The sequence below is a fragment of the Lathamus discolor genome, chromosome Z (genome assembly GCF_037157495.1).
Source record: "Lathamus discolor isolate bLatDis1 chromosome Z, bLatDis1.hap1, whole genome shotgun sequence".
Classification (NCBI taxonomy): Eukaryota; Metazoa; Chordata; class Aves; order Psittaciformes; family Psittacidae; genus Lathamus; species Lathamus discolor.
The window spans coordinates 26,253,468-26,276,437 of NC_088909.1; the positions used below are offsets into that span (position 1 = coordinate 26,253,468).

The window sequence follows — 22,970 nt, forward strand, 5'->3', positions numbered from 1 at the left end:
TGTGCGAGAATATCCCCAGTGGGAATCATCCTGCGCTGGTGGAGTCTGCCCTGCTGGCCCCTGTAACACGCCGCCATTGGGCGTCACGTGGCAGGCCCTTGTGCCATGTGCCCCTCATTTAATGTGTTGCTTCCAGGTGCGAGTGGCTGCAGGACAAGCCTGATCCCGCGGCCAGGTTGTCTGCAGCCTGCATTGACAGGAGGTGGTGTGTGCCCTGGGGGAGCACAGGGGCTTTTTAGGGTGGGCAGCTTCTGGCATCATGCTGGAGGGCTCTGAGCTGTTGGGATCTGTCCCTGAGTGAACCGTCCCCCAGAAGGAGCAAGGCTGTGCCCGAGAGAGAGGGAGTCAGAGCGGGGAAGGCAGCCCAGCCTTCAAGCGCTGCCTGAGCAGAGCAGGGACCAGCTGCCCCCTTCTCAGGGACACGTGTTCCCTGCCTGTGCCTGACTCCGTGGCTTTTTCCTTCCTTCCTCCCAGGCGGATCTTGTCTTGGAGTATCAGCCCCTGAAAACGGGTGAGAGCACGGGGCACCTGGTGCTCCAGAGCAGCGACTTGGGCTCTCTGTCTTACAACCTGCAGCTGAAAGCCACCTCGAGCAGGCCAGAGAAGCCCGTGTATTTCCGCACCACGCTGGGCTCCCGTCAGACCATCACCACCAAAATCCGGAATTTTGCCCAGCAGGAGACCGAGTACCTCCTACAGGTGAGCCCGGGCTGCCGGGGCTCTGGCTGGGAGGCAGCTCCTCTGGCCAGCACCAGCCCTCTCCACCAGGGGGTCCGAGTGCCTCTGGCGTGGCCTGGCAGAGCCAGGGTGGCCATGTGAGCCCAGGGGCCTTCCCACTAGTGTGGGCTTGTCCTCCCTTGCGGGCCCGTGTCTGCTGCCCTGGTTGGAGCTGCTTTTCAGGCCCCGTGGTGCCTGGGCTTGCTTCCCGCTTGCAGCCCAGGTCTGGCAGTCTTGGGGCTTGGGTGCAGGGTTGTTCCTGCTGGGCACGTTTGCACACTTCTCGTGCCCATTCACCGCAGGCACTCACCAGGGCTATGGTCTGGGTGGGACGGGCCAGGGCCAGGGGACCATCGTGTTCTTCCCGAGGCGCTGGCTCTGCTGTTGTGACCAACCCCCCATGGTCTCTTGTCTCCCCTGCGCAGACCGACTGTGCCGACTTCCAGACGGCAAAATCCATCAGTGCGGCACCCGCCAGCGCTGGGGGCTCGGAGCTGAATGTGGAAGTGACCTTTGAGCCCTGCCACCTGGGCAAAGCCAAGGCCACGCTGCAGCTCAGCTCTGCACTGGGCGGGCAGTACTGCATCCCACTCATCGGCCTTGCGCTGCCCCCTGAACCCCAGGGCCCCTTCCTCATCCCAGCCGGCGGCACCACCTCCATCTCCTTCAGGAACGTCTTCCCGAGGGCCACGGCGTTCCAGTATGCCGTAAAGCACCCGGCCTTCAGCGTCAGGGCCCCCGAGATGCTGCGCGCCAAGAGCAGCACCACCATCACCGTCTCCTTCACGGGCGGCCCGGCTCCTGTCACCAGCAGGCTGGTGGTCTCTTGCCCTGGCGGCTCCTGGATCTACCACCTCCGGGGCCTGCCCTCCACCCGCAAGTGACCAGCTGCCCCTGGCCCTTCCCGCCACGTTCGTGCTCTCTGGAGCCAATAAATTTCATTTAGCATCCTCCCACACGACGTCCTTGTCTCTAAACGGGAGAGGCATGAATTCGCTGGATGCACAGCCGCTGGACAAGGAATTGGCTGGATGACTGCACACAGAGAGTCGTGGTCAATGGCTCAATGTGTAAACGGAGACCAGTGACGAATGGTGTCCGTCAGGGGTCGGTGTTGGGGCAGACCCTGTTCAACATCTTTGTCGCTGACACAGACAGTGGGATCGAGCGCCCTCAGCAAGCTTGCAGACAACACCAAGCTGTGTGGTGCAGCCGGCGTGCTGGAGGGAAGGGATGGCATCCAGAGGGACCTGCACATGCTGGAGAGGTGGCCAGCCTCATGAAGTTCAGCAAAGCCGAGTGCAGGCTCCTGCCCCTGGGTCAGGGCAATCCCAGGCACAGCTGCAGGCTGCGCAGAGAAGTGATTCAGAGCAGCGTGAGGAGAAGGACCTGGGGGTTGGAACATGAGGCGCTTCAGCGTGCGCTTGAGCCCGGAAACCCCCTGTGTCCTGGGCTGTATCACCAAGAGCATGACCAGCAGGTCAAGGGAGGTGATCCTGCTCCTCTGCTCTCATGAGACCCCCACTGGGAGCACAGTGTACAGTTCTGGTGTCCTCAACAGAAGGACCTAGAGCTGTTGGAGCAAATCCAGAGGAGGGCCACGAGGATGCTAAGGGGGATGGAGCAGCTCCTGTACAAAGACAGGCTGAGAAAGCTGGGGCTGTTCAGTGTGGAGAAGGGAAGGCGGGGTGGAGACCTCATAGCAGCCTTCCAGTATCTGAAGGGGGCCTACCAGCATGCTGGGGAGGGACTCTTGATCAGGGACTGTATCAAGAGGACAAGGGGTGATGGGCTTAAAGTGAAACAGAGGAAGTTCAGGTTAGCTAGAAGGAAGAAATTCTTCACTGTGCGGGTGGTGGGGCACTGGCACAGGTTGCCCAAAGCAGTGGTGAATGCTCCATCCCTGGCAGTGTTCAAGGCCAGGTTGGACGGGGCTTGGGCACCATGTTCTTGTGTGAGGTGTCCCTCCCTGTGACAGGGTGTTGGAACTAGAGGATCTTAAGGTCCTTTCCAATCCAAAGCGTTCTACGATTCTGTTATTCTCTAAGATTCTTTGGGAAAGCGCGGTTAAGACTTCAGTCGGTTCCACTTAAAGGTAAAAATTTGAGAATGAAGACCTTAGGCCCACTATAGGAGAGGATCTGGTTCAAGACCGTCTTAAGAACCTGAACGTGCACAAGTCCATGGAACCTGATGGAATCCATCCGCGGGTCCTGAAGGAGCTGGCGAATGACGTTGCTAAGCTACTGGCCATCATATTTGAAAAATAATGGCAGCCAGGTGAAGTTCCCGACGACTGGAAAACGGGAAATATAACCCCCATTTTCAAGGAGGGGAAAATGGAAGACGCGGGGAATTACAGAGCAGTGAGTCTCACCTCTGTGCCTGGTAAAATCTTGGAGCACATTCTCCTGGACAGCATGCTAAGGCACATGAAAAACAACAAGGTGCTTGGTGACAGCCAGCATGGCTTCACTAAGGGGAAATCCTGCCTGACCAATGTGGTGGCCTTCTATGATGGGGCTACAGAATTGATGGACAAGGGTAAAGCAGTTGATGTCATCTACCTGGACTTGTGCAAAGCGTTTGACACTGTCCCACACGACATCCTTCTCTCTGAATTGGAGAGATATCAATTTGATGGATGGACCACTCGGTGGATGAAGAACTGGCTGGACGGCCGCACGCAAAGAGTTGTGCTCAATGGCTCGATATCCGGCTGGAGACCGGTAACGAGTGGTGTCCCTCAGGGATCGGTGTTGGGACCGGTCTTACTCAACATCTTTGTCGCTGACATGGACAGTGGGCTTGAGTGCGCCCTCAGCAAGTTTGCCAGTGACACCAAGCTGTGTGGTCCGGTTGATATGCTGGAGGGAAGGGATGCCATCCAGAGGGACCTTGACACGCTTGTAAGGTGGGCTGATGCCAACCTTATGAAGTTCAACCATGACAAGTGCAAGGTCCTACACCTGGGTTGGAGCAATCCCAGGCACAGCTACAGGTTGGGCAAAGAAGAGATTCAGAGCGGCCCTGCAGAGAAGGACCTGGGGGTGCTGGTCGATGAGGAAATGAACATGAGCCGGCAGTGTGCGCTTGCAGCCTAGAAAGCCAACCGTATCCTGGGCTGCATCAAAAGGAGCGAGACCAGCAGGTCGAAAGAGGTGACCCTGCCCCTCTACTCTGCTCTTGTGAGACCTCACCTGGAGTATTGTGTGCAGTTCTGGTGTCCTCGACATAAAAAGGACATGGAACTGCTGGAACAAGTCCAGAGGAGGGCCACGAGGATGATCAGGGGACTGGAGAGCCTCCCGTAGGAAGATAGGCTGAGCAAGTTGGCGCTGTTCAGCGTGGAGAAGAGAAGGCTGCGTGGGGACCTAATAGCAGCCTTCCAGTACCTGAAGGGGGCCTATAGGGATGCTGGGGAGGGACTCTTCATCAGGGACTGTAGTGACAGCACAAGGGGTAAGGGGTTAAAACTTAAACAGGGGAAGTTTAGATTGGATCTAAGGAGGAAATTCTTTCCTGTTAGGGTGGTGAGACACTGGAATGGGTTGCCCAGGGAGGTTGTGAGTGCTCCATCCCTGGCGGTGTGCGAGGCCAGGTTGGATGAAGCCTTGCGTGGGATGGTTTAGCGTGAGGTGTCCCTGGCCATGGCAGGGGGGTTGGAACTAGATGATCTTGAGGCCCTTTCCAACCCTAACTATTCTATGATTCTATGACCCTGGAAGGGAGCTTGGGCTGTCTCAGCGTTGGCTGGCAGTTGAAGGTTATGAAGGAAATAGCAGGAAGCTCTACTAGTGGGCTCCTATTAATGATGTCAGCTGTGGTAGAGCTTTTGTAAGAGGTTTCCTTTAGTTAGAGAGCTTCTGCCTTGGTGCCTTCAGCACACAGGGGTGTCACGCCTGAGGTGTCTTTGCCTGAGCTCTCCAGTTTCCAGCTGGATTCGTGGCTGGACATGGTGCGGGACATGTTTTGGAGTGTTTCCAGAGGCTGGCTGCCTGGAGAGCCAGTTAGCACTCGGGGCTCATATCCTCCCTGCCTGTGTTGTAAAGGCCCAGATCATGAGTGTTGGTTTCAAAGTGAGGGCTCCACGTTCCCCGCCAGGCAGGTGTGAGGATTTGCTTTGCCTGTGGCCCCGAGTCTCATGGGAAGCTTTTGTTTCTGGCAAACGCTGTGCTGCAAACGTGTGAAGCTCCTGGCAGCTGAGATGCCCCGGGCAGTTGGGTGGCCTTGTGTGGTGCGTGTGCCCGTGTGCGCAGGCTTAATGGGTACAAAGTCATCGACGGGTGCTCACCAGGGACAGCAACAGGGGTCACCCCAAAGGCAGGCTGGCCATGGCCCTGGTGTGGCGGGGCTCCTCGTGGGCCAGCAAAGTAGGAATTAAATGGTTGCTTTGTAGTCAGTGCGGAAGCTTTTTTCTTTCCCGCTGAAGCAGAGAAATTCTTGGCTCATCTGCGGTGTCTCCAGCAATTTATGTGTCGCTCACGGAGCGTGACCAAATGCTGCTGTAAGGTGCACTTTAGCCCTGGTGCAGGGCTTCACTGCGGGGGAGACATTGAAGGCGTAGGGGGGCTGCAGGGATCCGCAAGGCTGTAGCTTTAGCAAGGCCCTGCGGTGGCCGTGGAAGCCACGTGTGGCCCTCGCCTATTGTGACGTACAGGGGAGCTGCTGCTGTTAAAGGCGAGCAGCAGCCGTGGCCCAGTGAGAGCAGGAGTTGCTGAGCCGCTGAGGCAGGAGCAGGCTTGAGCTACTGTCAGGCTCTGAGCTCTGCTTCCTCGAGGCGCTGGTGAAACCCTGCCCTAGCTGGCAAAGCCAGAGCGTTGAGGAGAGGGGCTGGGCAGCCCAGGTGCCAGCCCTGTCCTTTGCTGCCCAGGTTCCCCTGGCTGTTGGCAGCCCAGCAGCAGTTAGCTGCTGTGCTGGTGGGCAAGAGCCACACCGAGGCGTCCCTGGGCAGCTCCTGTCCCTGCAGCTGCCCACAGCTGCCGAGCAGCGCGAGGGCATTCAGGAGCCAAGGCTGGGCCCCGCACGGAGGAATCCTCCAGGAGAAGCGTGAATCACCCGTGCTCAGGTAGCGTCTGGCCCTGGGCAGGGAGGAGGCAGCTCCGCTGGCAGCAGGGATGGGGCAGTTGTGTGATAGCCGGCAGGATTTAAACATCCCTGGGCTAAGAGCAGGGCTGGGCAGGTAGAAGGGCTTGAACGGGCTCTGAAATTGCCGTGCAACTTGCAGGGAGGGTAGAGACTTGGAGCTAGGCTGTAGGTCCTGCAGCAAAGGGAGCCTTGGCTGTCTGAGGTGGGGAGCAGGGAGCCGTGGGGTGGTGGGCTGGAGGGGTGCTGTGTCCTGGTGGCTGGTTTGTCCTGCCCCTGCAGGGAGATGTGCCCGATTGCTCCGTTGTGCTCCTTTCCTGCTCCTCTGGGAGGCTGGTCCCTGCAGGCTCTGGGGCTGTGGAAGAGCCTTGCTCCAGGGCGCGGGGGGAAGCTGCTGGGCTGGCTGGGCTGTGGAGGTTGGAAGCCCTCTGGAAATAAGCGTTGTGGGGGCGACGACAGGGTTCGTTTCAAGTGAAGTGAAATCACAGCTCGGAGAATTGGAACGAATAAGGCAGTTATTCTTAAGACCCGGTAAGAAACCACTGAAACCCAGCTTAATGCTGGATCATCCCCATTAGGTTTCTCCCTTGAAAAGGAGTTATTTCCAGCTCTAAATCCCAGCTCTTGCTGCAGCAGGTCCTCCTGTCCGTAGGGCAGTGCAGAGCTCTGGAGTTTCTTGCAAGGACAAAAGGAAACGGTAGCCTTGTTTCCTGAAGCCGTGGAGGGCCCGGCACCACAAACACGTGCCGTGCTGTCGCTGCCTTGGCAGTAAAGGAATGAAGTGATTGCCTTGCTTGCAGGGTGTGGGGAGCAGTCGAGGGGCAGGGAATGGCCGTCTTTGCCTAGATGCTGTCTTGCTGTGTACAGCAAGTGCACACAGCAGAGGTGATGTGGAGCACAGGGAAGCAGGAGGGAATATCATCCTGGATTTTACGTAGCTCTGAGCTAATTGCTCATGTGCCTTCGATGGTTTCCTGCTTTTTTCCTGCTGTGGCAGCCTGGAGTGCCTGTAGGGAGCATGGAGTTTGGGTGTTAACAAGTGAAAATTAGGGCGTCCTTCTGCATGGAGAAATGCTCTTGGGCAGTGGGGTGATTTCCTGCCTGGAAGGAGCCGTTTTTGCCAGATAATCTTTGTAACGTGAGCCAGGCAAAGTAGCCTTGAGAAACTATGGTTCTTAATCAGAGTCTTGAACTCTGTGCTGACTTAGTTAGAAACATCATCAGGCTCCTTGCAGAGAGGGTGAGAAGTGCCAGTAGCGCCTGGTGCGTCTGTGTGGCTCGTGGGACTGCCCCCAGAGCAAAAGGCTGTTTTGGCTCAGGGTCTGTTTGTTGTGGGGTTTTACGTCTATGAATGGAGCCTAAATATGGTCTAATCATGAGTGAGGGTGGGGAGGCCCTGTGTTCTCCGCTTAGGAAGGATGCCAGAGGCTGGAGACACAGCTGTGTCCTTTGGGTGTGCCAGGAATGGCGAGGCCCTGGCACAGGTTGCCCAGAGAAGCTGTGGCTGCCCCATCCCTGGCAGTGTTCAAGGCCAGGTTGGACGGGGCTTGGAGCAACCTGCCCTAGTGGAAGGTGTCCCTGCCCGTGGCAGGGGGTTGGAACTGGGTGAGCTTTAAGAGCCCTTGCCTGAGGTTGCGGGGTTCCAGGGTTCCGTGGGTCCAAGGTTTTAAGGTTCTGGGGTTGTGGATTGTCCAACTGTTGCTTCTTCCAGGCGACCTCTGCGACATGGCCAGTGGCAAGACCCCCCGGCCCATGAGGTCCTCCAGAAGGGCGGATGGATTCCAGAGCAGAGTGGTAGCATCTCGTAATCCGAAGCTGGTCAGAGAGGCAGAAGAGTCTCTCACCACCAGGCAGAGGCTGGCCAGCCCTCGGGAGATGAGGCGGCCCCGGGCTACCCAGCTTCGGGACATGGGTGAAGTCTCCCATCAAAAGGTAGCCTTTCCCTGCTCTTCTCCTTGCCGTTTGATGTGACATTTGAAGAGGGCACGTGCTTGTGGCAGCCTTGCCTCCAGCTTACCCAAGCAGCTTGGTGATGAGGTCCTGTTGTCATTTCCAACTGGTGGTGGTGGAGTTCTTTGTGCTGGGGGAAAGGCAAAAAACACATTTCTCCAATGAGCCATTGAAGTCCTGGTCTGCACAAAGGCAGTGGAACCTCTGCTGCAGTGGGTGGGTTTTGCTGGGCAGAGAAGAGTGGATGCGCTTTGCCTGGATCAGTGTTCTCTTAGGTGGATGTTCAAAGCTGCTTTTCTTGCAGGACTGCTCAGTCTAACACACAGTCCAGGTGGGTGGATGACTGAGGTAGGCTGTTGAGCAGAAAGCTGCCAGCAAGAGACCTGATGTAGCACATCGGTTACGGGTTGCCCCAGGCAGCACAGGAGGTGGGAACACGTAAGACGGGCGCCCAAATAACTGGCAGTGCTACAGCTACTGGGCTCGGCCTGAGCGTGGCTTTTGTGGAGAAGCGGGAGAGCTGCCTGTGTCTCTCGAGTGACAGCAGTGCAGCTGGGAGAGGGGAGAGCAAGCAGGGAGGAATTATCTCCAAGTACTGCCTCTGCTGGGTCAGCGTTTGGTCTTTGCGTGCATTTTTCAGAGCTGCTTCTGCAGCGGTGTTCAAGAAACGAGCAGTAAGAGAATACAGTGAAGCATCAACTTAAAGCTCGTGGGGAAAGGGGATACGAATTGCAGTCTAGCTCAAGTTGCCCCGTAATGCTGAGACTTCAGCTGAAACTTCATCCCCATCCAGCATTCACCTCATTTGTCTGTTTCCCTCCTGCCCTGTTACTTTCTTGTTGGCCTTTCCTCCCTGGTACTGGTGTCTTCCGACTGGTTTCTCGGGTCTGCATCAAAAAACCAAAAAGATATTTGGGATGCGTGGGACTCAGTCTCGCTGTCTCAGAGGGAAGTTCACCTGCAAATTGTTTCCTGTGGAGGCTCCTGGAAACTCCTGGGTTTTGCTTGCTCCCTGAGTGCTCGTGACTGTTCCAGCAAGCGTCTGGAGCTGAGTGAGCCCCTTAGCAGAGGGCTCTGCTGGAGGTGGGCGCTGCTTTGCCTTTTGGAGAAGGCAGCCTGGAGAAACAGCCTGCAAAAGAGCTTCTTAGCTTGAGGCTGCTCAACATGGTCCAGAAACGTTTTGTGAGCTGAGAGCGGAGGTGGGTGGGCTCCCATCTCCTAGTGTGAGCTGGGCAGATGTACTCACCAAGAGACTGTATTTACTGGAGATCAGTGTGGGATCTTCATTCGTTAATCTTTCTGCCAGCAGCTGAAGCTCTCTCTGCTCTGTCTTGCATCTGCAGTTCTCAGCAGTTGGCCTGGACCAGAGGTTGTTCCAGCCGTTCCCATCCGAGGTGGTGTTTGAGAACTACGTTCCCCGCCAGTTCTACATAGCGGCGCTAGCTCTGAGGAACATCGACAGGGTAAGTGCTGGGCTGTGGAGGCTGAGCACTGGGCTGGAGGAGGAGAGCAGTGGAATTCACGTGGTGTGCAGCAGAGCAAGTTACCTGCTGCAGCGCAGCGCATCCAGAATAAAATGTCTCAGCAGCGTGATTCTGCAAGATGGGTTAAATGTTGCCATGCTGGGGATTCTGCCACTGGTTTTGGCCGCGCACTGGTGGTAACTAAGCCAAAGGAGCTTTCTGAGCCAGCATGCTTCCCCTTGAAAGCCCTGGACTGATGGGAATGTCGAGGGCTGGGCAGTGCTTGCCTGCTGTCATGCTTTACCGCGAGTGTGCACCATGTCCCGGTGGCTCCTTGGTTAATCTTGGTTTCTGGCAGGGCATGTTTCCCTCTCTCAGCCTGTTGAGCCCCCTGTGTGCAACTCCGTGTCAAAGCACAGGGCTTGAGTTTTCTCCACTTTGTGCTGGAGTAAGTTGTAACTCCTGGCATTAGCACTCCAGGCTGGGTGTTTTGGAAGAGCAGGGGAAACAGGCTGGCTTAGCAGCAGCAGTTAAAGGGGAGGACTTGAGGTGCCACTTGAGGCTCCTGCTAAGCTTAGTTCGGTTCTGCTCAGGTGTTTCTAAGCCAGCGTGGCTGTGCTTTCTCTTTGGAGAATCCCAGCACAGGCAGGGTAATGTGCTCCTGAAGGTCTCCAACTTGAACGGGAAAGATTGTGATCCTGTTGAGATTTCCTAAGAAGAATGAGCAGGGAGAAGTTGAGAAGTGGCAGCAACTTTGTTCTGCTCTGCTGTAGAGGGGGAAATGGAGACCTTTTGAATTTCAGCTGGGGAAACGTTTGCTCCAGTGAGGCATGTGCCAAGAGCAAGCTGGTGGGAAAAGACAGGAGGGAGGAAAGGGGCTGAGTTCAACGTCCTGTCGCGGAGCGCTTTCTTCCGCACAGGGATTCTCTTGGTACGTAAGAGGAAGTGTGCTGGAAGCAGAGAAAGGTGAGAAACAGGCGTAATTCAGGATCCGGTTGTGTAAGAAAGAGCAAGACGTGTGTGTGAGAGGAGGGCACAGCGGGGAGCGGGGGGGAGGTGGAAGTGTGCAGGTGAATTAACGCCCTCCTCAAATCTCCCTGTTGGGAGAAACAAAGGAGGGGACAAAAGGAGTGACACCGTCAGGGCTTAATGTAGGGGGAGGAACAGCAAGAGAAGTCAAAGTATCTTCTGAGATAACAGGTTTTACAGGGACGTGATAGAGCATGGAAGAGCCTTTGGCAAGGAAGGATGAAGGTACGGTCCCTCAGTTACTCCCAGAGAGTACTGTGTCATTCCTGGTGTAGCTTGGGCATACTGGGAAGTTGCAATGTGGGTACCTATGCCCAAGGGACACCACTGGTGTGGTTCACAGTGACTTTGGGCAATCTTTGCTGCAGGTGTGCCCTTCGCTTATTAAAATGGGCCTCAGCTTCTCTTTTCCTACTGCTCTGCTTCATTCCCACTGTGCCTTTTGGCTTCAGCTGCTCCCTCATCCGTGCAGCACCTCAGAATGTTTGCCTTTGCCAAGTACCAGCAAAGAGGCAAACAGTGAATTTGCTCTATTCGTGCTTCCCAAGTGGAAAACAACACCTGCATTGATGTTGGTGCCATTCCCAATAAAACGTAATAGACTGGTAACAGCTGCAGCTTGGGATTTCTATGCCCTGTGAAGGGGAGGCAGTGTGTGAACTGTTGATTTTACCCAAAATGAATCAGTTGTGAAGCTGGTACAACCTCAGGCGTCGGAGAGCCCTGGTGTAAAAGGCAGATGAGCTCTAAGGAAAACCCTTGGCATATTTAAATGCACAAAGATAGAGATGCTAATCCCAAGAGAGTTCATTATGTTCTAATTTTGCTGGGTTTTGGTCATGTCCTGGAGAAAAGGAACATTGTGCTCTGTCTCACGAGTTTCCCACATTCCTCGGAATCCTACTGATGTATCCTGCGTGGTAGCTGAGGTTGTCTGCTCCCTAAAACTGCAGCTAGCAGCAATGTGTAACAGAGGCAAAGTGTAATCGAGCCCAATAGGTGCTCTGTATTCACTCCGATACGGAAGTGCTGCACTCTATGCTTACTGCTCTTGCCTACTTGCTGTCGAATTGCTTTCCTGTCTTCAGGCTGCTCCTCAGCACCCTCAGAGGCATCCTGGGTGGCTCTTGCTGAAGATCTTTGCCACCTGGGCTCACGTGCCAAGGGACTTGGCGACCAGAACGTGTGGCTGCAGTGGGAAATGGGCTCCTGGAGCTTGCTGCCCCAGGGCATTGGTGGGAGCAAAGGGTGTTTAGAGCGTCCAGGGCTGCCTTGGCCATGGGTCACCAGGCTTGGGTCAGGGGTGCAGAATGAGCCTCCATTTTTTCCAAGGCTCGTCGTGTTCATCAGTGGAGCTGCCTGCCATTCAAAGTCTCCTTGTTATGCTTTCTGAGATGAGATTGGGTGCTGGGGCGTTGCTGCCTGTGTGCTAGAGAATGTCTGTTTGCTGTCTCCGTGCCTGTGGTATCCATCGTAGAGGCACGTTGGGTGTTCTCATCTCTGCACCAGCCTTTCCTTGTATTACGGATCTCCCTTGCTGCTTTGCAGCCCCCTTTAAATTCTCTTAGCCATCTGCTTCTTCCTGGGGTTGTTCTTTTGTCTTCCTGCGCTCGTCCTTTTGCTCTTGAGGTAAGCTTTTATTCTCAGGAAGCCCAGAGTGTCTGTGGTCTGCTTCTCTTGCTGGTCCACCGCCATGACTAGCACCGCAGCTTGACCACCCCGCTCCACCCTGGTGTGTCAGAAGTGACTTCCTTCCCTCCCTGTATAACGCACGCTGGTTTGCCTTCAGATAATACATTCCCCCTCCAGAGGTATGACTGCATGGATGTGTGCAGGCAGAAGCAAGCATGTTCTTTGGGCTTGTTGAATACGCAGGTGACTTGAGGTACTGCATCTCCTTCCTGCTGCCTTCAGAGCAGGGCGTGTTGTTCCTACTGTCTCTGTGCTGCAGCTGTGTAGCTCAGCAGAAGGGATTCAAGTCCACCCTCGTGTGTTACGTGTGTGTAGCTTCAGAGCTAAAAGTGTTTTGGAAAGGTGGTAAGGAAGGATGTCACATGGCCTGTCCTGGTCCCTTCTCATGTTTCCACAAGCGACAAAATCCTACTTGTGTCTTCCCTGCAGGTTCCTCGTCTGCTGAACGTCATCCTGGGGAACTCTCCTTACTTTGAGTTGATCAGCCCGAGTAATGAGGACTATAAGGTAGCACCGGGCATGTCTTCAACCTACCGCATCCTTTTCAGACCTGATGAGGACAAGGTGAGAGTGGAGGTCCCGAGAGATGGCGCCTTGAGGGGAAGGTGAACCTGCAGGGCTGGGTTCCAAAGCAGGCATGTGGTGTGGGTTTTGAAGAAGTGGCCTGCGTTCAGTGGAGTTGCACTGGATCTAGACCTGGGGGAGACTCTTTCCTGGGGGTGAAGGTTGTGCTCCCATAGGCTGGAGGCTCTTGCCTGTTTCAGGCTGTTTTCCCCTTCAGTGGTGGAATATTTAACGTAACGTCTGTTGGCTTCAGGGCTGAGAGTCTGCTGCCTGTGCATGGCCTTTTCCTCATCTTCTGTTTGCTGCTTAAATGTAGTTCAATACTCTGGCCTACCCTCGGGCAGCATGCCTGTAGAGACTAAAGAGGATCTGCCCCATGGTCCCTGGCTGCCCCTGCTTGTGAAATAATCTGTAATGAAAGGCCATGAAGGTAAAAAGTGCATGTACATTACCAAATGCTACTGTGAGAGTCACAGAAACCAGCAGCTCTTCTTCTGCCATGGGCATGGTGCTAAAGGCACTGTGCTGAGATTGTTTCTCTCCCTGCAGGATTATTTCGACGAGCTTATCATCATCACAGAGAGGGAGAAGTTCTTTGTGCCTATCCGAGCCATAGGTGCCCGAGCCAGCCTGGACTTCCCTGAGCAGCTGAACTTCTCCGAGTGTCCAGTCAGGTTCAGCACCCAGAAAACTCTGCTGGTGCGCAACGTGGGGAAGCGGGAGGCTTGCTACAGCATCACCACTCTGAGGTAAAGGAGCTCATCCCTTGCGCAAAACGCTGTTGCGTGGTCATGGGCTTGTAAACTGTGAGAAAAAGGAGGCAGAGCATCTGAGGTGCTGGAGATGGGCAGGACACGTGGGGTTTGCCATTGCTTGCAGTGTTTTGAGAAAGCTCTGCAAGCAAGTTTTACACTGCAGTGGTGTCTCCAACGCAGCATCTTGCAGGTCTGATGCTGTTGGGTTGGAAGAGGCAAGGTAGGAAGGCAGCTTGACTGCTGAAGAAGGTGCTGTGTGGCAGAGGACAGTTCGAGGGGCTCAGGTCACGGATCCCAAACACAGCATCAAGAAACAGGCAAGCAATGAGCTGGTGAGAGGCACCACCACAGTAAATACCCAGTGAAGTCTAGCATCTATTTGCAAGGCGCTTGCCAACTACTCTACTGGGTAATAGAGCGTGTGTTGAGAGCTCCTTGACAAGGGTTTTAAGAGTTCCCGAACTTTGGCAATGAACTATTTCAGTCCCAAGTTGCAATAAAGAAATGGGAAGCATTAGGAAAGTTTTAAGTGAACTACACAAAAAAGCAGAATTCTGAGTAACTGGATTGCACGTGTGCAGAGGTGAAGAGCTGAGAACTGAGAACTGGGTGCAGAGTGTGGGGGGCTGGGGTCGTGGTATACCGCGGGATCTTCTGAGGTCTGGTTCTCTTTCAGCAGGGAGAGTCACCCGCTCTATTTCTGATCCTGGATGTTCTGGTTTTCTTGTACCGACTGTGGTTTGCTTGCTCCTTGCTTGCACAAGTGAGCTGAAGCGAACTAGACTGCAAACTTAACGGAGGGCCCGGATCTCCCATACAGTCCTGATCTCTCTCTTTGTGTTGCAGCCCTTTCTCTGTGGATCCCTCCATTGGGACTCTTGGCGTTGGAGAAGCGATGGAAGTCACGGTGGAATTCCACCCACCAAAGACCGGTGTTTATACGAGTCCAATGATCGTTCACTATGACACAGGTAAGCGCATGGTGCACCCTCCGTGTGTCCTTCGAAACAGAGCGGTGTCTGCGCTGTCTGTCATCATCTGGTGGCTTCATTGTCCTGTTGAATGCCTTCTGCAAGGTTCCTTCACGCTGAGTAGAGCAAAGCTCCCCTGCTGGCTGCCAGATATTCCTGTGCTGGAATATTTCAGCCTGTAACAAGGCAGGCAGATCTTCCTGCGCACGATGCACCGGGGGCGATGGCGAATATTCTGGGTGCTCCATTGCAGAAGAACTCACAGCAGGGAGCCTGACTGAAAAGGAGATGGCTTTTAACGTGCAAGAGAGCTCTCTGAAGAGCCTGCAACCTGTCCCCTAGAGCTCTCCTGACGGGTCATTGCTTTTCATCCCGATCTGTTGTGTTACAGTTCCTGGGAAGGCCTTTGAGGTAGAGACCCTCTTCTTGTGATGTGCTGCATGGGTACAGTTGGTGCTGTGCTGAGAGCTGGGCCATGCTGAGGACTTGTGACCAGGAGGAGCAGTAACTGTGGCAGCGGTAGCCATTAGGGTGCTCTGAGCTTTGCTGTAGCCTGGGAATGATTCTGTAGAAACCGCCTTGTTAGCAGCAGTTCTTTAGTGGTGAGGTTTATGAGCAAGCTGCTGCTAGGGCTGGCTGGAGTCAGTAATGTGAGGGTGCAATGATGTCTGAAGGTAGGTTGTGAACACCACCTTGGAGAAACACTTTGAAATGGCTGTGCTGCTGTGCGTGTTGCTCTGGTGCTGGAAGTAAGTCTCCAGCCTTCCAGAGGACACTTACCCTAGTGAAGGGACTCACTTCTCCGGTGGTGAAGTGGTAACAGCAGCACGTTTGACAAGGAAGAATGTGCGGGCAGTGGTGAGGCACCTGGCTGTGACCGTAGCAGGAGCCAAAGAAGGAGTTGGCAGATGGATCCGAGGGCCCAGTAGCAGCCTGTTGAGTGCAGAGCTCAGCACAGAAGCTGCTCTGTAGTTTCCATTGTTGTTTCTGCCCTTCTCCATTGCATTTCAAATGCTCCCGCTTGGGTTCTGACATCAGAGCTATGCCCAGTATTTCAAGACCAGGAGATGAGGATGACACGACACTGGGGGCATCTCCTGCCTGCAGGAGACCCTGGGCAAGGCATGGCTGAGGTGGCGCTCCTCAGCGTCCCTGAGTGACTTGGATGTAGAATTCCCTGTGACCTGAGTGGGATGGCAGCCCAAAGGGCACCCGGGCACATCTGAAAAGATACATCTCCACGAACGACCCCCAAAATAAGGTGCCTAAGGTGGTGCCAGGACATCCTCATGCTGTAGCATGTGCAGCTGTCAGGATATGCTAAGTGTCCTGATCCGGGGAACTGCTTATGCAGCTCAAAACTGCAGCTCTTTCTTCTGTTGCCTGCAGATTGCTCTGTTCCTTGTACTTCCGTCAGCAAGTGAGATGAGGCGAGACTTGCTTTTGCTTTGTTCCAGGTGAAGATGTTCACAAAAGCCTTTGTGGAACAGCTGTAAATGTCAACATCAGGCTTGACAAGAGCTCCTTGACAGTTGAGAAGACTTCTGTCACGCTGTCAAAGCTAAGATCCCTGGTCATCCACAATCAGAGTGCCATCACGGCCCACTTCCAGTGGAAGCGTTTTGTTGATCTGGAAGAGGAGGAGCGGCAGAAGCTGAGGTTTGTTTGAGAGATTCGTCTCAGAAAGATAGATGCCCCAGGGGAAAACTAACACACGGTCTCAGAGGGCTGTTGGGGCTTTTGAACGGATTAGGGCACGTAAACCCATGCACAGCGTGGAGCTTAACCCTTGCCATTGCGGTCCCAGCCGTGCTACAGCTGAGGATGATGTTTGGGGGAGAGAAGGTTGAGTGCAATCACTGGATTGCCTGAGAGGGCAAACTCACGTTTGGGAGCGGCAAACTATTGAGTTCAGAGATCCGTGCACTACGGAGGGTCCATGAGGCTGAGGAAGGTGTCAGCACTCGGTACCTGGGACTGCACTGAGCAGTAGCCCTGAAGAGCTGCAGGTGGCACAGCTATTGTGATACTCTAGCAGTTTCTTCTTTGATAAGCTGGCAGGCTCCTTTTCCAGTCACAGGCAGGGTAGAGTGCTTGGTTGGCCCAGAAGGTGGAGGCCGTCCTGCCGTAGGCTGGGGAATTGCCTTTCAGTGTCCTGGTTTCTGGCCCAACGAGGTGTTTCTCCCCTTCCTCATAGGCTGGGCAGATGTGGAGGGCTCTGCGGGGAAGGGAGGGCAGCCAGGACTTGGAAGTGCTTTTGGGCTTCAGCAACCTGTGTTGTCGTGGTGGTGAGAGATGGGGCAGGTTCTTCCAAGGGTGTCTCTGGCGAAGCTTTGAAATTGCCATTTCAGGCAGCAGAGAAACACTCACAGCCTGGGGGGATGAACTGGAAATGACACTTTAAAGCTTATGTGACTTGGGCAATCCTTGTGCGACTTCTCAGGCTCAGATGGGTGCAGATATACAGGAGTTAGTCTGAACCCAGAGCTGATCAGGAAACTGCCTTGAACTGCAGCACTTTTCAAGGGCTTTGAGCACATCAAGTTCAGCGTAATTAGGTCAGAAATGCCTCAAAGGCCAGAGCTAGTTTTCCACTGTTGTCTGTTTTTAATGACACAGTGTGTGAGTTCTGTGCAAACGCACTGAGTTAAAAGAAAATCTCGTGAGCTTGCCTTGATTCTTCCCTGGACCATTTCTTTAGCATCTCTCCCCACCTGCCTGTCTCGGACTGGACCCTGGGTGATCCTCTGTCCCCTCAGAAGCCACCAGCTTTCCCCAGAGTTCACTTCAACCTGATTTTTTACGTATGAGACTTGCTGTCGTGCCAGTCTCTGTCCTTGACTCTGAGCACGACGCTTGGTTCCTCCTTACTCGTAGTTTTGGGGATGGTCCAAGGCCACCGTCCTGCTGTCAGAGAAGCTTTTGAGATCTCAGAGGAGAGAGGGCCTTTTCCTGAGAGGAGGCAGTGCAGGAGCCTGTGTTGGGATGTGACCCCAAAAGAAGGTGTCCCTCCTGCAGCGCTTTTAGGGATGTGATTCTGGCCTGCTGACGGAGCTTGAGTTGAGGGCTGCTCATGCCAGTGTGTGGAAGCCCTCCTCATGCACAGCATGTGCGCGAGGCTCAGTGTGTGTGCAGCAAGTAACGTCCTTGCCTGTTTCCCTTCTCTTTGCGTTTGGATTTAGCTGGGTGATGATCGTTCACACGGCGTTGCCTCGATTTGCTGCACGTGGAGCTTTCCCCTGGTCCCCCAGTGCTGTCACCCGCTGGTTCTTCATGGCCAGGGGACTGGAGCGTGAAGGGGGGACAGCAGTGTGCCAGCAAGGAGCAACCGCTCTGCAGCAGGGCTCCCCTTTCATCTCCCGCTTGTGGTCTTTAAACACTAGAATGATTTCTGCTGCAGCCGCCAATAAAGGGAGAGGTCAAGTGCATCACAGCTCTGCAGTGGAGGCCAAAACGAGGGAAAAGATGAGGTGGTTCAAGATTCCACGTAGGGTTTGCATTCAGAGATGCTGGTCCTGACTTCTTTACTAGGTGATGCTGGGCAGAGTCCCTTCGTCTCTTGGCACCTCTGTTTTCATGCTCAGAAACCCATTTGTGTCACTGAAGTGATGGGATGCCCAAATCCGTTGCTTTGCTTTGGAAGTGCACCGGGATCCTCTGGTGGAAGGCAGTGCAGATACTGTCTCCTCACCCCTGTGGGTGCAAAAGGGAAGGGGAAAAGTGTGATGCTGGTAACGAGCAGCTGAAAGCCAGTTGCTTCTCCCCTCCCAATGCAGGAGGCTTTTTCTTGAGGGCTGCCAGCTTTAAGAAACCTCTTGTTAGCTCGTCAGTGAGGAGTAAAACTCCTTGCTGTGCTGGGAAGAACGGCAGTAATGGGATCCATGTGGGAGCCTGTGTCTCAGGGTCAGCCCTGTGCTGAGCTGCTGCTCTTCCTCGCCGAGTGCTTTGCTGCTCGTGCACTGACACGACAGGCTTTGCAAATCTGCTGCTTATTCAATTATCTGCTTGGTTCGTCTCTCCCATGGCACAGGCTGCAGAGGCTGGAAGAGGACAAGCTGGTTGATGTTCCTACGGAGCACGGGCTGGTCCCCCCTCTCAGAGAACACCCTTCCCTTCCCATCTGCAGCTCCCAGAACCAGGGGACAGAGGTGCAGGGAGGCTCCATGCCTTTCTGCAGTGATATTTTCACCATTGTGCCCATGGTAAGTGATGGCTGAGAACCTCCCTTCCTGCTGCTCCTCCTCCTTCTCATCTCTGAAGGAGGTCCCTTGGCAGATCCCACATCAGCTGCTTGATGTGCCAAGAGAGGAGACATCCGGTTTCTGGTGAGGCTAGGGGCACTTATTGCAAAAAGCATTTCTGAACAGCAGCAAGAGCCGACCCCAGGCTGGGCTCTGCTGCAAGGGCTGTGAATTAAGGGCACTTCATGAGTGTCCTCACAGTGTTCAGCGGTATCAGTTATTCTCCGTAAGGACACATTCCCACGTAGCGCGCGGGGCTGAAGAAAGGACACTGGTGCACTGTTAGTTCACATACTGACCTGCAGAATGCAATGGTCCTGGGTGGAAAGGAGGCCAAATTGAGCCCAAGCACAGCAATCCCTTCCTAAAACCTGGATTTATACCACGTCTGAGTCTCCCTTCCAGTGTCGTCTGTGAGCCTGGACACGAGGCTGGCAGGTTTAAACGGGCTTTTTGAGTTCTACTGCAGATAGGTAGAGAAAACTGCTCACTTTCCTGGTGATGCCAGCAAAAACCCCATGGCCTTCAATCAGCCAGAGCCTGCCTTCTGAGTATTTGCATGGTCTTGAGATGAAGAATGGCTGCTGTCTGAGCAGCGCAGCATCCCTTCTCGTCTTGGAGTAAACCCTGGAATAATCCCAACCTCTTCTTTCTTTTACAGTGGGTGAAAGTAGTTTATTTTTTCTATTTTGTTTTCCGAGGAAGGGGCTGCTGTTCTCTTCTTGGTTGCTCCTGCAGCCCATGTAAGGCTGAGAGGTGCCTTTCCTTAAACCAGTTGCAGGAAGTGAGAGCCTATAGAAACCAGGGATGCCTCCTGAAATGTGTGGCAGGGCTTCCTGGGACTGAGCACCAGTGCCAGGATTGTCTGCGAGAGCAGCAGAGAGTTGCAGAAACTGGTAGCGTGGCCCAGACTTAAATCCGCGAGCAAGAGCTCAGTCTCTTCTGAGGGGAACAAAATGCCCCTTCTGGGTGCCAGTAAAGGCGAGGGACTTGGGAAGCTGCTGCTTCCAAGCTCTCCTGTAAATTCTGTTGGCAAGCGTTGCTTGCTCCTTGCTCTTTGCTGATGCTCTAAATAAAGGCTTCCAGGGCTGCAGTGGAAACAAGAATGTGATGTTTGAAGATAAATGGTTTGCTGTCACTTCTGTTTCAGGAGGGAGATGTCTTGCCCAATTCTTCCCTTGAAATCAATGTGATCTTTAAGCCCGAAGAAGCCAGAGTCTACCAAGAGACAGTCTACTGTGACATCTCAGGTACAGCTCTTTCCTCCTGCTCCTGTTCCCACAGAGGAGGTAGAAACACTCTTCCAGCCCACTCGGACCTCATGTAGTTCTGGAGGGCTCAACAGGGCAGTGCTGGCACACGCCGCTGTCCCCGTGGTTCCCTGTGGTCTCCTGTCGGAGGCCAGGGCTCAGGATGCCTGGCTCTGCCTTCCTGATCCCAGAAGTGACCAAGCAGTGAAGGAATAAGCTTTCCCGCCATGGCTTTGCCAGCATTTGCAACACAGCTTTAGTGAAGGAGCACCAGGCCTCTGTAGACCAGTTACCTCCAAGATGAGTCTTTGTGGCGTGGCTCTCTCCTCCTTCTCGTGCTGCTCACTTTGTGTGCAGAGTAGGCTGGGATGGCAGTGAGAGCTCATCCAAAATTTGAGCCAGGATTCAGGCACCTTAGGCTGCTTCAGTGGCTGAGAGCAGCCTTCAGACTGAAGATCTTGTGCTCTGTCATCTCTAGCAAATGTAAGGGAAAGGACCCACCTTGGAGTTTAGCTGTAAGCCTTGAGGTCTCGGTTGCCTTTGCACCAAGGGATGTGCACGTTAGCAGTACATTTATGGCTTATGTGATCTGCTCAGTGAGAAGGCTGGTTTCCCATGACTGGAGAGAGAGCCTTCATCGGGGACTGGAGAGATAAGACAAGGGCTGATGGGTTCGAGCTTAAACAGGGGAGATTTAGTTTAGATATACAGAAGAAATTCTTTCCTGTGAGAGTGGTGAGGCACTGGAAGAGGCTGCCCAAGGAAGTTGCTCCACCCGTGGCAATGTTCAAGTTCAGGCTGGAAGGGACTTGAAGCAAGCTGCTCTAGTGGAAGGTGTCCCTGTCCATGGCAAGGGGTTGGAACTGGGTGATCTTAAGGTCCTTTCCAACGCAAACCATTCTGTGGTTCTCTGAGACACCGGCCCAGGGGGTTGGTTAGAAATGAGAAAGCAGCCCCAAGGCGTATGTCCTGAGGGACGAGATGGGTCCCGTATCTTCTCCTGGAGCATCTAGAGCTGGTTCCATCCAGCCCAGGGACCGGCAGCAGCACTGAGACAACCTGGAAAGTGCCGCGTAGCAGAGGAAATTGCACTCACAGAGATTTCCCTCCACAGGCTGTGAGACCAGGCTGCCCCTGTGCATCAGCGGGGAAGGCGTCGGGCCCCAGGTCCAACTCAGCTGTGACCAGCTGAGCATCGGGGAGGTGACTGTTGGCTCAAGCCACAGCTACAGGGTGAGCAGGACGGGGCGCAGGGCATGGGGTGGATCCGGATGGCTCCCGGGCAGCAGCGAGCCTCGTGGAGCTGTGGGATGGGTCTGAATCAACTTGGTGGTGCTGAGCAGGCGCTTGGCACTGCAGGTCAAGTGGAGTGCTCTGTGTCAGGGGAATAAGCCCAGAGTGGCTCTGTTTGTGTGAAGTTATCCCTGCTTTGCATGGAAAAAAACCCCGAGGCAGAACTCGTCCTGTTGTATTTGGCAGCAGCGCTCAGCATCTTCTGCCTTTTACAGATGTTAATTGCTAAACTAGAAAAGAAGTGAGCCTTCTGTAAGCAAAGAGGATTCCTCATGTATTTCCATGTTGCCTTCTCGCTGCTGCTGCAGGTGTTCCTGCTCAACAGAGGAGTTACTGAGACGCCCTTCAGCGTGGTCCCTCCGGAGAGAGCTCTGGGCTCCTGCTTCACCTTTGGCCCCCGGGAGGGCATGCTTTTGCCTTTTGATCATCAGGCCATCTGGATCTCCTTCAATGCCAGTGTCGTGGGGCAGTTCACAGAGGAATTCCAGTTCAATGTGAAGGGATCCCCTGAGCCTCTGACGCTGACTGTGAGGTGAGGAGGGTTCTAAGAGCTTGGCGGCCACATCTGTAGCTCTCTCTGGGTTGTCATCTCCCACCTACCTCATTGAGAAAGAAAAGGCTTGTCTGAGGTCTTGATCTTGGCTCTCATCCTGGCATCCCCACACTAGGAGCCCACACTAACCTTGACTCCAGTTTGATGCTGACTCCTTGCGACCGCAGCAGCAAGTGAAGTGGAATTGTCAGCAAGAGGGAGCCATGGAATAGGTTGGGTTGAACACACCATTTGCTGTGGTCCTTGATTTTGAGCTGAGAGGCAGAGCTGGCATTGGTTGGCATCAACCATGAAATAAATTAATGGGTGTTGTGCAGCTTCACGTGGTGATTCAGGTGGATGTTGGTGAGTCCTGGAGTTTGGAGCCTTCAAGTCTGCTGAATTTAAGGGCAGGTGAGGAGATGCGGTGTGTTCAGGTTCCGTTATGCCTGCAACTACTTGAAAGGAGGATGGAGCCAGGAGGTGGCTGGTCTCTTCTCCCAAGTAACAAGGGAAAGGACAAGAGGAAACGGCCTCAGTGTGTGCAGGGCAGATTTAGATTTGATGTTAGGAACAGTTTCTCCCCGAAAGGGTGGTCAGAAGAGACTGCCCCGGGCAGTGGTGGAGTCACCATCTCTGGAAGTGTTCCCAAACCGTGTAGACGAGGCCCTTAGTGACACGGATTAGTGGTGGGCTTGGCAGCGCTGGGGTGACAGTTGGACTTGATGATCTTAAAGGTCTTTTCCAGCGTAGATGATTTGACGATTCTGTGTTGGGTGGTTTAAGACGTGTTGCTCTTGGATGGGTCAGCTGGTGCCCTGGTGGTTGGCTGATATTTTCCTCCAAGATTCAACTGTCCGCTCTGTTGAGCTGTTGCGGCTCTTGTCAAGGGATGTCTGGGGCTCCCCCGGCTTCGTGTCTCAAAGTCCTGCCCCCATAACGATTGCGTGGATCAAGATCTTCTGAGCAAGGTGTTCCTGTACTCCATGGGAAGAGCGGTTCCAGCTAAGAAATGCCAAAGCAGGAAAGCTGTGGCTGGGAAGGGTAGTTACATTGAGTGTGCTTTACTGGGGACACCCCTGTGTCCAACACATTACAGATGGGGAAACTGAGGCACGCAGCCATCACTTGTTTGGTGTCCTTCCTCAGGCCATCAACAACCTGGGGGCATACCCTGCATGACACTGTGCCCCAAGCCCCACAAGCAGCTATGGGCTGCTGACCGCTTTGCTTTGGCTGCCTCCCGTCCACCTGGATGCTGTGCTGAGCATGAGGGTGAGGGCTTGATGTGAAACCCCCTGAGGTTCTCAGGCTGGCTTTTACCCACCGGAACGGTAAGGAAAGCTGAAGGCTTTGCAGTTCTCTTTAACCGAGGCCATGTCTCCTCTGCCTTTGTCCTCACAGTGGCTGTGTCACTGGGCCGGCGTT

The 22,970-nt window shown here is 54.3% G+C and overlaps 3 protein-coding genes across 3 annotated transcripts in view; all 3 read left to right on the forward strand.

Moving 5' to 3' along the window:
* The window catches only part of LOC136005923 (hydrocephalus-inducing protein-like), a gene marked incomplete at its 5' end in the record, with an annotated part of 47,474 nt that extends 47,311 nt beyond the window's left edge, over positions 1 to 163 (forward strand). Inside the window, one exon of the mRNA XM_065663814.1 lies at positions 137 to 163. Within this exon, the coding sequence (XP_065519886.1) occupies positions 137 to 163 (27 nt within the window). The remainder of the gene's footprint in view (positions 1 to 136) is intronic.
* Positions 164 to 495: 332 nt separating this feature from the next.
* Positions 496 to 7,558, forward strand: LOC136005924 (hydrocephalus-inducing protein-like; the record flags this gene model as incomplete). Its single annotated transcript, XM_065663815.1, has 3 exons — positions 496 to 699; positions 1,143 to 1,535; positions 7,514 to 7,558. Coding segments are annotated over 3 exons (642 nt in total), but the record flags the coding sequence as incomplete, so codon positions are not given.
* Positions 7,559 to 7,644: 86 nt separating this feature from the next.
* LOC136005925 (hydrocephalus-inducing protein-like) overlaps positions 7,645 to 22,970 on the forward strand; it is a gene marked incomplete at its 5' end in the record, with an annotated part of 41,249 nt that continues 25,923 nt past the window's right edge. The window contains 6 exons of the mRNA XM_065663816.1: positions 7,645 to 7,734; positions 9,096 to 9,215; positions 12,366 to 12,500; positions 13,050 to 13,249; positions 14,102 to 14,226; positions 15,684 to 15,877. Of these exons, the coding sequence (XP_065519888.1) occupies positions 7,645 to 7,734; positions 9,096 to 9,215; positions 12,366 to 12,500; positions 13,050 to 13,249; positions 14,102 to 14,226; positions 15,684 to 15,877 (864 nt within the window). The remainder of the gene's footprint in view (positions 7,735 to 9,095; positions 9,216 to 12,365; positions 12,501 to 13,049; positions 13,250 to 14,101; positions 14,227 to 15,683; positions 15,878 to 22,970) is intronic.